The 14433-nt window shown below is 53.9% G+C and overlaps 2 protein-coding genes and 1 non-coding gene across 3 annotated transcripts; 1 reads left to right on the forward strand and 2 right to left on the reverse strand.

Moving 5' to 3' along the window:
* Window positions 1-27: 27 nt before the first annotated feature.
* Window positions 28-118, reverse strand: HD553DRAFT_t109. Its single transcript has one exon. It is a non-coding gene; the product is annotated as a tRNA-Ser (tRNA).
* Window positions 119-9995: 9877 nt separating this feature from the next.
* On the forward strand, window positions 9996-10415 carry HD553DRAFT_278104 (maltose O-acetyltransferase; the record flags this gene model as incomplete). Its single annotated transcript, XM_046178028.1, has 2 exons — window positions 9996-10065; window positions 10120-10415. Coding segments are annotated over 2 exons (366 nt in total), but the record flags the coding sequence as incomplete, so codon positions are not given.
* A 604-nt stretch (window positions 10416-11019) lies between these two features.
* Window positions 11020-13987, reverse strand: HD553DRAFT_319674 (hsp71-like protein). Its single transcript, XM_046181053.1, has 12 exons — window positions 13763-13987; window positions 13587-13686; window positions 13347-13514; window positions 12958-13269; window positions 12780-12879; window positions 12382-12713; window positions 12079-12310; window positions 11825-12006; window positions 11713-11760; window positions 11532-11626; window positions 11194-11471; window positions 11020-11125 (listed from the first exon to the last, which is right to left on the reverse strand). Exons 1-12 carry the CDS (start codon window positions 13828-13830, stop codon window positions 11118-11120), a joined length of 1923 nt encoding a protein of 640 aa, XP_046032781.1. The 5' UTR covers window positions 13831-13987; the 3' UTR covers window positions 11020-11117.
* Window positions 13988-14433: the final 446 nt, after the last annotated feature.

The following is a 14433-nucleotide window of genomic DNA, read 5'->3' on the forward strand; positions in this document are numbered from 1 at the left end:
GCGAAAACGAGGCAAAAAAAAATATTTCGACACCAGTGTGATTCGAACACACGCGACAAATGCCATACCCTCAATGCATGATAGCAGGGGCACCCGTTAACCACTCCGGCATAGTGCCTGCTGTTTTTTCGGGTTTCGATTGACAACCTTATCAGCCGTAATGTTATAGCGGTCACGTGACGCGTCGGACGCGTCGTACGCGACTCCCGTATGCGACTCCCGTCGGGGGTACTTTTCGGTATTGTTATGTTGATGTAGAACTAGTACCCTTGTAATAGCTCTACATCCGTTATTACGTTTAGATGTCTACCCGTACCTTGCCTCATTCCTGCGTCCCGTCAGCCTGTCCAGGGGGATCCCCGTCGGGGGTCGCTCCCGGGCCTTACAGAATAACGGATCATCAAAGGACCCCGAATGGGGGAGCACAGGGAGGTAGCCGGATCCCCTTGCAGTTGGGTGCAAGCGGAGTACCCAACGGTCCAGATAGCCATCTGACGTTGGTAGGAGTGTTCTACCCGGAAGGAGTGCCGGTCCAAGCACTCATGTTGTTGGATTCGGGAGCGACCGGGATGTTCATGGATCGGACATTCGCGTCGCTACATGGATTCGACGTAACGGACCTCGAGACACCGCGGGTAGTAACGGTGATTGATGGTCGGGAGATCCAGGGAGGAAGGATCACCCAGAAGGCTCGTACGCTGGTACGTACGGGAGTGCACCTGGAGCTGACCGAGTTCCACCTCACCGATTTGAGTGGGTACCCGGTCGTACTAGGTATCCCTTGGCTGCGGAGACACAATCCGCATATCCAATGGGACTCCAACGCGGTGACGTTCGGGGATGTCTGCATCAGCACGGGATGCCTCAAGAGGCCCGAGACGGTGTATGCTCCGGACGAAGTAGAGGTGGAGACACGAGGGATCGACCCGTTCAAGAAGATGAAGGGGTCTATCACGGAGGATTTGGTCGTCGCACAAATGCAGATGACCCGGGAGGACGACGAGCGGGCGAGGCGCCCGGACCTGTGGGATTGGGACGTCAAACCTACAGACTCGTTCCAGGATGACCTGGACCCTCCCGAGTATATGGAGAAGCTGAGGGACATGGTACCGGAGAAGTATCATGAACATCTTGGAGCGTTCTCCAAGACGAAGGCAGATACACTGCCCCCGAAGCGATCGATCGACCATGCGATCGAACTCAAGCCCGGTACGTCGCCGACGTATCAGAAGCTCTATAATCACTCCCAGCGGGAGAGTGAGGAGCTAAAGAAGTGGTTGAAGGAGAATCTGGAGAAGGGGTTCATCAGGCCGTCGAAGTCGCCCTGCTCGAGCCCGGTACTGTTTGTACCGAAGAAAGGCGGCGAGATGCGTATGTGCATCGACTACCGTCGCCTTAACGACATTACGGTGAAGGATAGGACGCCCCTACCCCTCATCTCAGAGACGCTAGACAGGTTGAAGGGCGCGAAGGTCTACACGAAGATGGACCTCCGAGGCGCGTACAACCTGCTACGCGTAAAAGAAGAAGACATTTGGAAGACCGCGTTTACTACACGTTTCGGTCTGTTCGAATGTTTGGTCATGCCGTTCGGCCTGACCAACGCCCCCGCTACTTTTCAGCGGTGGATGAACGAGGTCTTCCAAGACCTTTTGGATGTGTGCGTCGTCGTCTACCTCGACGACATACTTATTTACTCCTCCGACCAGGAGACCCATGATGGTCAGGTCAAGGAGGTTATGAAGAGGCTGCAGGCAAATGGCCTGTATGCGAAAGCGGAGAAGTGTGAGTTCGATACGGTGGCTACCGAATTCTTGGGGTACGATATTGCCCCGACGGGGGTCAGTATGAACCCCTCCAAGGTCAAGTCCGTTTTGGACTGGGCCCCCCCGAAGAACATTCGGGGACTGCAGTCCTTTCTAGGATTCGCAAATTACTATCGGAGGTTCATTCAGAACTACTCCAAGAAGATTCAGGGAATGACGGCCCTGACGAAGAAAGGGGTGAAGTACTCCTGGACGGCAGCCGCTGACGCTGCGTTCCGGGAATTGAAAGAGTCCTTCACCCAAGCGCCTATATTGGCGCATTACAACGAGGAGCGCCAAGTGGTGCTCGAGACCGACGCTTCCTCTGGAGCGATCGGCGCGGTGATGTCCCAGGTAGGGGACGATGGGAAGCTCCACCCGGTGGCGTTCATGTCGAAGAGTCTGACGCCCGCCGAGAGGAACTACGATGTGCACGACAGGGAGCTGCTGGCCATCGTTTATTGCAGTCGGATATGGCGACATTATCTCGACAACAAGTACCCCGTTCGGATCCTGACGGACCACAAGAACCTGGAGTACTTCAAGAGGGACAAGGTACTGTCTCAACGGCAGGCGCGATGGTCGCAGCTGTTGAACCAGATCTCCTACACCCTGGAGTACAAACCGGGGACGGAGAACGGGAAGGCCGACGCGTTGAGTCGGCGGGAAGAGTTGATGGAGGAGACAGAACCGAAGCGAGCGGAGACTCTGCTCCGACCTGTCGAAGACGCACCCTCTGAGGGGTGTAGTTCGGTTGAGCGACCGCCTTTGCGGTTGAATGGCACCATCCCCGCACTGGGCGACTGGATGGTGAAAGCGCTGATACCGGCGGCGCAGGACGACCCGGTGGCGAAAGAGCTCGTAGCGCAGCTCAAGGCGGGAACCTTGGCAAACGAGCGATACAGCTTGAGCCCCACTGGGGTTCTCCTGTACAACGGGTTGGTGTATGTCCCCAACGCAGGGAACATCAAGGTAGAGCTGATGAAGCGTCTACATGACGGGAAGGCCGCCGGCCATTGGGGGCGGGACAAGACCGTGGAGCTGACCAGTAGGGACTTCTACTGGCCTGGGATGGCGAAGTGGATCGGGGAGTACGTCGCTAGCTGCAGCATATGCCAGCGCAATCGGCGGCCCCGGATGAAGCCTGTCGGCGAGCTAGCGCCGCTACCGGTACCGGCGGGACCATACGAATCGATCACTTGGGATCACATCACGGACCTGCCCGAGTCTATGGGGTCCAACTCGATCTTGGTGATCGTCGATCGGTTCAGCAAACGAGCGCACTTCGTCGCTTGCCGAAAGGATAACGACGCCACATTCTTGGCGCGGTTGTTCCTTGACCGATGGGTGTGTTTGCATGGGTTCCCGAAGCAGATCATTTCGGATCGAGGTACGTTGTTCACCTCGCGATTCTGGAAAGATTTGTGCCGCATGGCAAACGTGGAGAACAGTTACTCCACGGCGTTTCACCCGGAGACGGACGGACAGACCGAGCGAAGTAACTCCACTTTGGAGCAGTACTTGCGGTCGTACGTCAACTTCCTCCAGGACGATTGGGCGGAGTTACTCTCCATGGCGGAGTTTGCGTACAACAACGCGAAGCACTCTGCCATCGGGATGTCGCCATTTATGGCGTCCGAGGGAAGGGAGCATACCTTCTCCCTGCCAGTGCCCGGCACTAGGGAAGAGGCGGTGGAGTCGGCGGGGGAGTACCGAGACCGACTCGACGGGATCTATAAGTCGGTGAAGGAGGCGCTGGAACAGGCGCGGAAGGACATGGCGAAGTACGCCAATCGGAAGCGTACCGCCGTCCCTGACGAGGGTTACAACGTAGGGGACTTGGTAATGTTATCTACCAAGAACTTGACATCGGTGCGCCCCAGCCAGAAGCTCTCGATGAAGACGCTGGGGCCCTTCCGAATCACGGAGGTCATCGGCCAAAGCAAGATGGCGAGGAGGCTGGAACTCCCCGCGCAGTTACGCCGGGTGCACCCCGTGTTCCACGTGTCGTTGCTTATCCCCTATCGGGCCAACGAGCTGGAAGGAAGAGAGTTGGTTGAGCCACCTACCCCCGAAGTCCTCGACAACGGCGACTTGGGGTATGTTGTGTCCGAGATCGTACATTCGAAGGCGTTACGATCCGGAAGGTCCGGGAAGAAGACCCAATACCTGGTACGGTTCGAAGGGTACGGAGACGAGTCAAACGAGTGGGTCAGCCCCGCCGAGTTTGACCACGACGACAAAGTCGTTGCGGCGTTCCACAAGCGCTACCCCCATCTACCCCAGCCCGGTCGACAAGAGTACGCCGACGCTTGATGCGTTCGGAGTCCGCATCTAGGAGGGGGATCCTGTTATAGCGGTCACGTGACGCGTCGGACGCGTCGTACGCGACTCCCGTATGCGACTCCCGTCGGGGGTACTTTTCGGTATTGTTATGTTGATGTAGAACTAGTACCCTTGTAATAGCTCTACATCCGTTATTACGTTTAGATGTCTACCCGTACCTTGCCTCATTCCTGCGTCCCGTCAGCCTGTCCAGGGGGATCCCCGTCGGGGGTCGCTCCCGGGCCTTACACGTAAACACATCGAATCGGCTGGCCCTGGTGGTTTCCTCCCGATCCTACTCTGGTCTCGGCTGGCCCTGGTGGTTTCCTCCCGATCCTACTCTGGTCTTGGGCGGCAAGACCTCTCCCAGACTCGATGTCTGGCCCCCGTCCCACTCCGGCATAGTGCCTGCTGTTTTTTCGGGTTTCGATTGACAACCTTATCAGCCGTAAACACATCGAATCGGCTGGCCCTGGTGGTTTCCTCCCGATCCTACTCTGGTCTTGGGCGGCAAGACCTCTCCCAGACTCGATGTCTGGCCCCATCTCACCGTTCACTGATCTTTTTCCCAAATGCCTGAGCTGCTCTGGAAAGGTTCCACCACTTCAATCAATTGTCCTTCCCATACTAAGGAAGCGCAGGCTGGTCTCCTCCCATACAAGTCCCCGCTGCCTGTATGTGCAATCATTAAACCTTGGATCATCCAAAAGTCTATGATCCAGAGGAACAGGTGACAGACAATCTGGCCATTGAAGTCCCGCTCCTCCAATACCAGAAAAGAGTGGAGCAGAAGTACACCGCATCTCGGCGTTGTGCATTGGCGCAGGCCTAATCAGCCGAAATTCACTGTCACCTACCCGTTTGGCCTTTGCTATCGCTTCAGCGCCCTCTTGGACAATCAATACCGATCATTCCAGTAAATTCACTTCGGCTCGCCTTTCTATTAGTCACCACGCAACTGGCATGAGTCGAGGAAACAAGGGACAACGACGGCCTGGAGCACTACAACAAGAATAACACGGACGATATAGAAGTTCCGCTAGCAGCTTTGCAACAGAGGGTAGTTCAGAACTACAGAAATGCCCTGAACCATGCATCCCGACCCAGACAATGAATTGATACCGCCGGGCATCGCACGTGACGACATCTCTCAACAACAAATACTTTCTCCAACCACTTCTTTACGATTCACGATACTGGGTACTGAAGGACACCTATCAGTACCGCGTTTTATGACCACTATACGTCTCTATCCCTCTTTCCCCCATCTACGAACCATCTATCCCCATGCTGATCCACATGTATTTGCCGCGCGGTCCACATGTCCGACTTGTACGATCTGCCGCGCCTGACAAGGCGTCGTTCCACGCGCTTCCTTGATAATGGGTGGTCTACTCGTAGCGGTAGTGAACACGTACCAGTGTTCCTGGACTCGTCAGCGACTGGGTCTGGTGACCCAAAGACGTTATGCGCTCTATGGAGGCTCGGTCCACGCCCGATGGCTGACACTGTAAGGACAAACATAAGATTCGATCGTCAGGTTCATTGTATCGGCGACATGCTCTCACAACGGCTGCTTGTTCAATCCTAGTCTTTGGTGGCATGACCTCTGCCAGAAATCACATCTGGCCCCCGCCTCACTCGATCGATACACTCATCAGGGATGCGCACTCGCCGCTCGCTCAATCCGGGTTTTTGACACAACCTCTGCCAGAAATGACACTGACATGCGACCCTGTTCTGCGGGACTGATTGGACACTTGCACTCGTCCGGCTAGCTTGACCTCTTCCTGTTTACAACACGATCGGACCCGGCACTTTGTTGCCGCCGCAGTGCGCAGTATTATCGTTCAATCAGTCCATCAACGCCTTGCCAGCTGCTTGACACCCTGTCATGACCCATCGTTCCCTCTCACAACGCCAGAGACGCTACGCTTGACCCCCATTGGTCTAGGCCCTGAGTCCAGATATCTTGCTGCACCCAGCCATCAGACCCGCGCGGTCACTTTCCAAGATAACACCATCCCACAGCCACGTTCTCTCTCGCGCCCTCCAGACGTTATCAAGCAGGAAGTCTGATCCGAAACTGCAACTCTGTCCTACTGACGATGGGATAAATGGATGGATATTTTGCGACAGGTGCACCAAAGGGCTCCTTTACCTTCCAATTAACATCTGCTCAAGAAGCCGGCAATGGTCATGTCGCTCTGGATTTCGTGTTCAACCACGCTGGTAGCCAAAGCGTATGAGGAAAGCCCGAATCCGTCATGCACTCACGTTCACTGCATATTGTCGCCAATGCCATAGCGCGGATACTGTCGTTGCTTCGGGGGTCAGGATATGTCATACACGTTAGCAACGACAACCACGGAACCTCGGTGCAACCGACGTGCGGAAGAGGATTCAGCGACACCATATCTCTATGAGAGCAGTATAGGGCGATCGACGCAATCAGTAATCTGCAGAGCCCAGTATCTACACAGTGGGCCATTGCTACTTTGCTCCAATCCTATCGCCGACGCATTCTCATTGTTGTACCCGCTGGTCATCGACGCTTGTACGGAACTTCCCTCGTGGGAAGGATATCTGAGATCAGAGGCTGAAGGGAATTGTCAGAGGAGCAGATGTCCAAGTTCTTCCCTGATTTTGCCATTCCAGCTGAGCACAGAACGCCGACACCTTGCCGCGCGACCACAGGCTGTCTCCGCTCGCTCGTTCCTCATGGTAGGAACATTCAGCGCCCGCCTCTGACTTTCGTTTCGCCCAATCCCGCCTATTCATCTCGCCCATCCGAAACGAAAATAATATCGAATGGATGCTTGTCCCCACACGCGGCTTTTGCAACCAATCGTGCCGGCGAGAGTAATACTCAGGCATGACGTCTATCACCAGCGACCACTTTTTCAGACGAGGTCACCGTTGATGGTGCTCAAAGCAAACACATCCGTCTGTGAGCTACTAGGCATAAGCTCTGACCTCCATCAGTAACAAGCACAGAGTGAGCATAGAGATCTGGGTCGAGTCTCTCGATTTTCGACTCGCGCTTGTCCTTTCAAACGATCTCTCGAAGTCACGGAAGCTCTCAAGCGTTTCAAGGTCGGTGGCGCGTCTTTCGCGACGTCACGTGACACAGTTGACGAACAATAAGGTGTGTTGTTACCTCTGAAGATCGATGTCACTGAGAAGCACACCAAGACACCCTGTTGTTTGTCATATAAACAGGTCTTCAAATTCACCAGCTTAAGAGGCAGCTCGTACTCATCCTGTAAGCTCTTGCTGTCGTCTCGTTGTGATAGCGGCCTGACCCACAACAATCCAGGATCTACCGACAGTCGCGAATCGGATCGAGCCGCGGTTCTTTCGGTTTGTCAACTAGACCTGACGTCCCAGATTGAGGTCCGGGCCTCTTTTTACCTGATCTTTCCAAAGGTAAATCGATGCTGCGCGGCTTATAGTGAAGATGAACTGACCACGTTCGATGCTGGCTCGTCAGAAATGTTTCCATTATCGCAAAGGCTCGTTCGCTACATTACCGACATCATCACGACGACAACTACAACTTCCGTCAAGCCTACATTCGCTTCGACGCCCATAGCTTCGACGAACCCCCTCACTCCGGAAAGCCGTAAGGTCTATAAGGCCTTCAAGACCCCTGCTCACGAATTGGAAGCGAGGAGGCGTTATTACCACAGCGAGCAAGGCCAAGCGTACTTCAAGCAATATACGCGCAAAGAAGACTCCACACACGCCTAATGCGAGAGATTGTGGAATGTGAAAAGGACATCAATAACGCACGTTTAGCGAACTACCCGCTCGGGGACATTGAGTACCGCAAACTGTGCTTGAAACACGCTATCCGAGCCTGGAACAAGGAAAAGGCCGAGCGACCAGAAGCCGCAAGGAGATCTGAGGCCAGACGGGAGCGTGAGCGGCTTCGCTCGCTCGAGAAGAAGAAGCAGAAGGACTCGATGGTGAGTCAGGCTTCGTATTAGACGCTTGCTGCGTAGTCCTTAACTCATACCAACTCTAAATGTAGCCATAGACTAGTCGAGGCCTGCCCACCTCTTGTCGTCGAGGCGCCGCTGGCGTCTCGTTTGGCAACACTGCGCTGAACGGAAGGAAATATGCAAAAGTACGAATATTTTACGAGTCCTCACGACCTAGACTGTAAATTAGAATACGCGCACTGCTCTTGGCCCACTTGTAACAGACGACCCCTTTATGAATACTCCCCTCACCTCTATCGGTGAGCTGCTCGTCGACCGTTCCATCCGTTCAATCGTGATCCGCGTGCTCTTATAGACGCTTCATTCAAGAAACCTGATGGACAGAAAGAAGCCGCCGATCGATCCCGCTGAGCCAAGCGTCCAGGTTTCCTGGCTCCGGGATATGGAGACGTCTTAGCGGACTTATCCGGGAAGAGGAAGAACCTGAATCAGAGGAAGTCCCGAGGTAGAAGCCGCGATGACTCGCAATCCATCGAGCATTATATGCCCCGCAAAACAAATATCAAATCCCCAACCGGAATATCGTAACAATCGGAGCAGTCGAAAGATCGAGTTTTAGAGAAGGATTTGATTATGTGATACGATAAGTCAGTCTCACGTCGGAGGAGTATCAGGCTTCGTGCTGTTTCAGACGGTCGGTCCTGGCGTCGCATGGGGAAGTACACGGTAAGGAATATGGGAAAAAGGGTGGGGGAGGGGGGACGACAGGATTTTGGTGTCTGAGTTATTGCGTATCTGATCCCATGGCGGCCGTTGTCGAAACAATGTCGTGTTTAGCGCGCCTACTTATGGTGGCTGCCATGATCTGGGGAAAGGTTACGGCTTTGCGCATCAACCGGTCTCAAGTCACCAACGCCACCGAGTACCGCAAGGAGCTGCTTGGAATGCAGCCAGCCGATCGCTGTCACAGTCTCATACGCGTAGCGATCGCTCAACGGGTGTGACCGTCGTGCGCCAGGCAGACTTGGCATTTGCCATTGGCACAACGCTCCGAGATGAAAACGGAAAACCGTTGAGACTCACCTCTGGCCGGTACAGAACGGAAAAGGGTAATCGGCAACTTCCGGATTCGACGTCGGGAGCATATACGCCGTTTCGACAATCGTTATCGATCATCGGCTCAGACGGATATCGTTACTGACGAGAATCAAAACACCGTCTTTGATAATAGGTGGTATCAGAAGTGATCGCCGGACTGGAAGCGCTCGAATCGCGTCGACAGGTTGATGCCTTCAGTCAAGGCGCTTTGGGACAGGGAACCACTCCGCCGCTTCCTTGAGGTTTGGTTGATATTGATCTCTTCGATGTCCTATAGGATGTCTGCATTAGCGGTTCATCTGCTATGAACAGTCGTAATGCGGGGCCACTGCAATCTGGTTGTATGTGTGAGTGGATGCGAGAGCTTCTGAATGGCTGTCCGGCCAAAGGGTCGTCGCCAAAACAAAGGGTAGTTCACGAGCCAATGGCCCTTTGTCTATGTCGCGGGGAACGACCTGATATATAAACCTACTCGGCAACTGTTTGCGAACAAGTGTGATCGTATGATAGACTCGACCGACGACCACCAAGCGAATTACAAAATGTCAACAACCGATCCTTCGAAAGACCAGCTAGACCATACACCCGGCAAAGTCATATACGACAATGACGCAAATTGGCACCGCATCACTCAAGATCGCGCTGCCATGCTAAAAGCAATCCATGACGAGCGCAACCCTCAACGTATGCGTGAAATGATGGCCAGGTTTGTCAGCTCAGACAGTCAAGGCAATTTTGACATCCGTTTGCCCTTCCGTTGTCACTACGTATGTGAGATGTGATCCCCAAGGACGATATCAAGCTGATATTTGGCAAACAGGGCTACAATATTTGTATTGGGGATGGCAGCATAATCAACCGGAATGCTACAATTCTTGATGATGCCAAGGGTGAATCTGCTTCTCTTGATGACTGCATTGGGACTCACTGACAGCCCCAAGCAGTCACTATTGGATGTGGTTCCCTCTTAGCAACTGATGTCAAGATCTACACTCTTACCCATGCTTCCAATCCTGATGAGCGCCTGCAAGACAATCAGGCAAACAGCGAGTATCGATACCCAGTCACAATTGGTAACAACTGTTGGATTGGTGGAGGAGCAATCATATTGCCAGGTGTCACAATTGGGAATGATGTCACAGTTGCTGCTGGAGCGGTTGTCAACAAGGATGTTGAGAGTCGATGCCTTGTTGCTGGTGTTCCCGCCAGAGTTGTGAAATGGTTCCCCAAGGCGGAATGAAGCAGAGTCTTAGGGCGCTCTTCTACCCAATCTGACTGTCTGTAGGTGTAACAAGCCCGTCACGACACGACTACCTTTTACCCAATATGGCCATATGATAGCATTCTCTGACACTTATATCATTGGTTGAACTTTGTTGGGAGCACCGTGGATATCAAATGGACACATATCGATAAGAGCTCGATATTCGAAACGCCTTGTGTATTCAGACCCGTCATCATGTGTTGATTAGATGAACTTTCGGCCAATGTGTCCGTGGTTCCTCCGGTGGATAATCCAATTAAAGTGATGTCGCAATCAGCGACGAGGCTGCATTTTCAACAATGGGAAGGGCCAGTGTTGCCCGCCAGGAGGTCGCAGACCGGAGATCAAGATCCTTGCTAAATTGCAAACCGCAAAAGAACACACAGGCCATTGCAGTACGCGCATGACCACCGTGCGAGCCACTGGCAAGATAGAGGACAGCTGACGCCCGATTTTGCCACATCGAACTATCTGCGACATAAGACCTGGTCACGATAGACGTCAGCTTGAAACAGCGCACCGCGTACCGCGATGATAGCTCGACACGACGCAATTGAAAGCAGGCCAGCCAAACAGGAGACAACAGAAACGTAATCACATCAATCGTCATTAATATTGTTCGCTACAAAAGTCAACGAAATGCGTCTATCCAGGAAACTAAAGATTGCAAGTCCTCGTTTAGTCGACTATCGTTTCGCAAGAGGAAGAATCAGCTATCGGATTCAGTAATCAAGACGTGACCTAGTTAACTCACCCTCCTCGACCTCGGGACCGCTGGCGTCGCCGGCACCGGCACCAGGGGCACCACCGGGCATGCCGCCGGGGGCACCTCCCTGAGCGTACAACTTCTGCATCATGGGGTTGGCGAGACCCTCCAACTCGGTCTGCCTCTCCTTGATCTCCTCGATGGAAGCGGACTCGGAAGACTCCTCCAAGAACTTGAGGACCTCGTCGAGCTTCTCCTTCACGGGACCCTTGTCGGCGTCGCTGAGCTTGTCGCCGGTCTCGGGGCTCTCAAGAGTCTGCTTCAAGCTGTGATGGCGGGCCTGGTCAGTACGTACGCAACATACAGGGGAATGTGAATCGGCTCACCTATAGGCGTAACTCTCCAATGAGTTCTTGGCAGCTGTCCTCTCCTTGATCTGCTCGTCCTCGGCGGCGTACTTCTCGGCGTCAGCAACCATCCTGCAATGAGAGGCATAAGGTTAGCATATGAATTTGCCTCCGAGGGGAACCGGAAGCAAATTTGCTTCCGGTGGAAAAATGCGCCCCTTTCGATGTCCTCTTTAGAGAGCCTGCCCTTGTCGTTGGTGATGGTGATCTGTCGGAAGGCGTAAGATATAAGCCAAGGGTACGCGGAACGCATTCACGGTTATGCTACGTACCTTTTGGGTCTTTCCGGTTCCCTTCTCGAGGGCCGAGACGTTCAAGATACCGTTGGCGTCGACGTCGAAGGTGACCTCGATTTGAGGAACTCCTCGAGGAGCAGGGGGGATACCCGAAAGGTCGAACTTTCCGAGCAAGTTGCAGTCCTTGGTCCTGGCTCGCTCTCCCTCGAAGACTTGGACTGCATGATCGAGGTCGATAATGGATCAGCACGAGTTCTGATAGTAATGTTGGAAGGGAACAGCAAACTCACTCAAAACTCCGGGCTGGTTGTCAGCATAAGTTGAGAAGGTCTCGGACTTCTTGGTGGGAACGGTGGTGTTCCTCTTGATCAAGGGGGTCATGACACCTCCGGCGGTCTCGATACCCATGGACAAGGGGGCAACGTCCAAGAGGAGCAAGTCCTGGGTCTTGGAAGAAGTGTCACCGGTCAAGATGGCGGCCTGAACGGCGGCACCGTAGGCAACGGCCTCGTCGGGGTTGATCTGTGATGAGATGAAGATTGGTCAGCGATGTCGTCCATGAAACACTAAACGCAGAACATGCTCAAACTCACCGATCGGTTGGGCTCTCGGCCAGAGAAGAAGTCGGAGACCAACTTCTGGATCTTGGGGATACGGGTAGAACCTCCGACCAAGACAATCTCGTTGACGGTCGACTTGTCCATCTTGGCGTCCCTCAAGACCTTCTCGACGGGGTCCATGGTGGATCGGAAGAGGTCCTGGCAGAGCTCCTCGAATCGGGCACGGGTGATCGAGGTGTAGAAGTCGATTCCGTCGAACAAGGAGTCGATCTCGATCGAAGTCTGGGCGGCGGAAGAGAGGGTTCGCTTGGCTCGCTCACATGCGGTTCGGAGTCGTCGAACGGCTCGGGCGTTGGGGGACAAGTCTGGCAGAGATCACAAACGCTTTAGTTACGGACATCGAGCCGTCAATACCATCGACATCGACTCACCCTTCTTGTTCTTCCTCTTGAACTCCTGGACAAAGTGGTTGACGAGACGGTTGTCAAAGTCCTCACCACCCAAGTGGGTGTCTCCGGCAGTAGCCTTGACCTGCGATGTCCAAGAGCGAGTACATCAGCAACGCGATTCCAATCGCGCGACATCTCGACCCAAGTCCCCGCGACTCACCTCGAAGATACCCTCCTCGATGGTCAACAACGAAACGTCGAAAGTACCACCACCCAAGTCGAAGATCAAGACGTTCTTCTCGCCCTCGCTCTTCTTGTCCAAACCGTAAGCGATAGCGGCGGCGGTAGGCTCGTTGATGATTCGGAGGACGTTCAATCCGGCGATGGCACCGGCGTCCTTGGTGGCCTGCCTCTGCGAGTCGTTGAAGTAGGCAGGGACGGTGACGACGGCGTCCTTGACGTCACCTCCAAGGTAGGCCTCGGCGGTCTCCTTCATCTTGACGAGAACCATGGAAGAGATTTCCTCGGGGGTCTACAGGCGATGGACGAGAGGTCAAGGGTTAGCGAGACGCTCGGTAGGGAATATAAAACAAGTCCGAGGCGACTCACGAACTGCTTCTCCTCTCCCTTGTACTCGACCTGGATGACGGGCTTGCCGGCCTTGTCGATGATCTTGTAAGGCCAGTGCTTCATGTCGGCCTGGACCTCCTCGTCGGCGAACTTTCGGCCAATCAATCGCTTGGCGTCGAAGACGGTGTTGTAGGGGTTCATGGCGACCTGGCGAATGCGAGTCAGGAAAGTTAGCAAGGATGTCGCGGCCAAGCTCAAGTGTCAGGAGAAGTAATTCACCTGGTTCTTGGCGGCATCACCGATGAGTCGCTCAGTATCGTTGAAAGCGACGTAAGAAGGGGTGGTTCGGTTACCCTGGTCGTTGGCAATGATTTCCACCCTGAAGTTCATATCGAGGAGCAACAAGTCAGCAAGCGCCCCTCAGCAGTGTATTAGCAAAAGCCAAGCCGACTCACCTGTCTTGCCTGAAGACGGCAACACAAGAGTAGGTGGTTCCGAGATCGATTCCGACGGCAGCGACCATTTTGACTGAGTTTTCGTTTGGTAGGTTTGTGGTAAAAGGGGTTTGTTGTAAAGAGGCTTGTAACGATCTACTTTCGTTGCCTGGTTGAGTTGTCTTTTTATTTGTTTGGTCTGTATGAGAGACTTTACTTGAGAGACTTCAAACGGGACATCGAAAGGTTCTTGTCGAGGGATGGTGTGGTGTGTGTGATTCTTATAAAGGAGCATCCGCCCTAGGGAGCGGTTGGGGCGATTTTCCGCGCGAGAGCGAGGCTGACGGCATCGAACTTGCTAGCATATTCGAGCATTCTCGAGAAAGATGTGGCCATACAATGGGCGAGCAACCTCTCGAAGACACAGGTACATGCGAGTAATCCCTCGATCTTGCTAGGCTACACTCGCATTTACAGCATAAAGACTAGCATGCCGGTAGCTGCCATGACTATCGACTTCCACCTGATGTGTTGCTTCCAAGAACGTTCCCGAATTCACCCCAGCTACCCTCGGGAAACATCCGCGCGGGGTAATTGAACGAAGCGCAGCGAAGAAGATGACGAAACACGAACGCCACCCCCGTGATAATCGTGCGCTTCTTTTTGGCACGATAAACCTTGATTTCACGCAT

The sequence above is a fragment of the Filobasidium floriforme genome (genome assembly GCF_021052385.1).
Source record: "Filobasidium floriforme strain CBS 6241 chromosome Unknown HD553scaffold_28, whole genome shotgun sequence".
NCBI classification, from domain to species: Eukaryota; Fungi; Basidiomycota; class Tremellomycetes; order Filobasidiales; family Filobasidiaceae; genus Filobasidium; species Filobasidium floriforme.

What these genes read in the sequence shown, in the direction of transcription:
- HD553DRAFT_319674 (XM_046181053.1), bottom strand. Translation starts at nt 13,830, where the DNA reads ATGGTCGCTGCCGTCGGAATCGATCTCGGAACCACCTACTCTTGTGTT. An exon ending in AGGGAGAGGAGAAGCAGTTC is followed by an intron (nt 13,270 to 13,346) that starts GTGAGTCGCCTC and finishes CATCGCCTGTAG; the next exon opens with ACCCCCGAGGAAATCTCTTC. An exon ending in TTGGAGAGTTACGCCTATAG is followed by an intron (nt 11,472 to 11,531) that starts GTGAGCCGATTC and finishes CCGCCATCACAG; the next exon opens with CTTGAAGCAGACTCTTGAGA.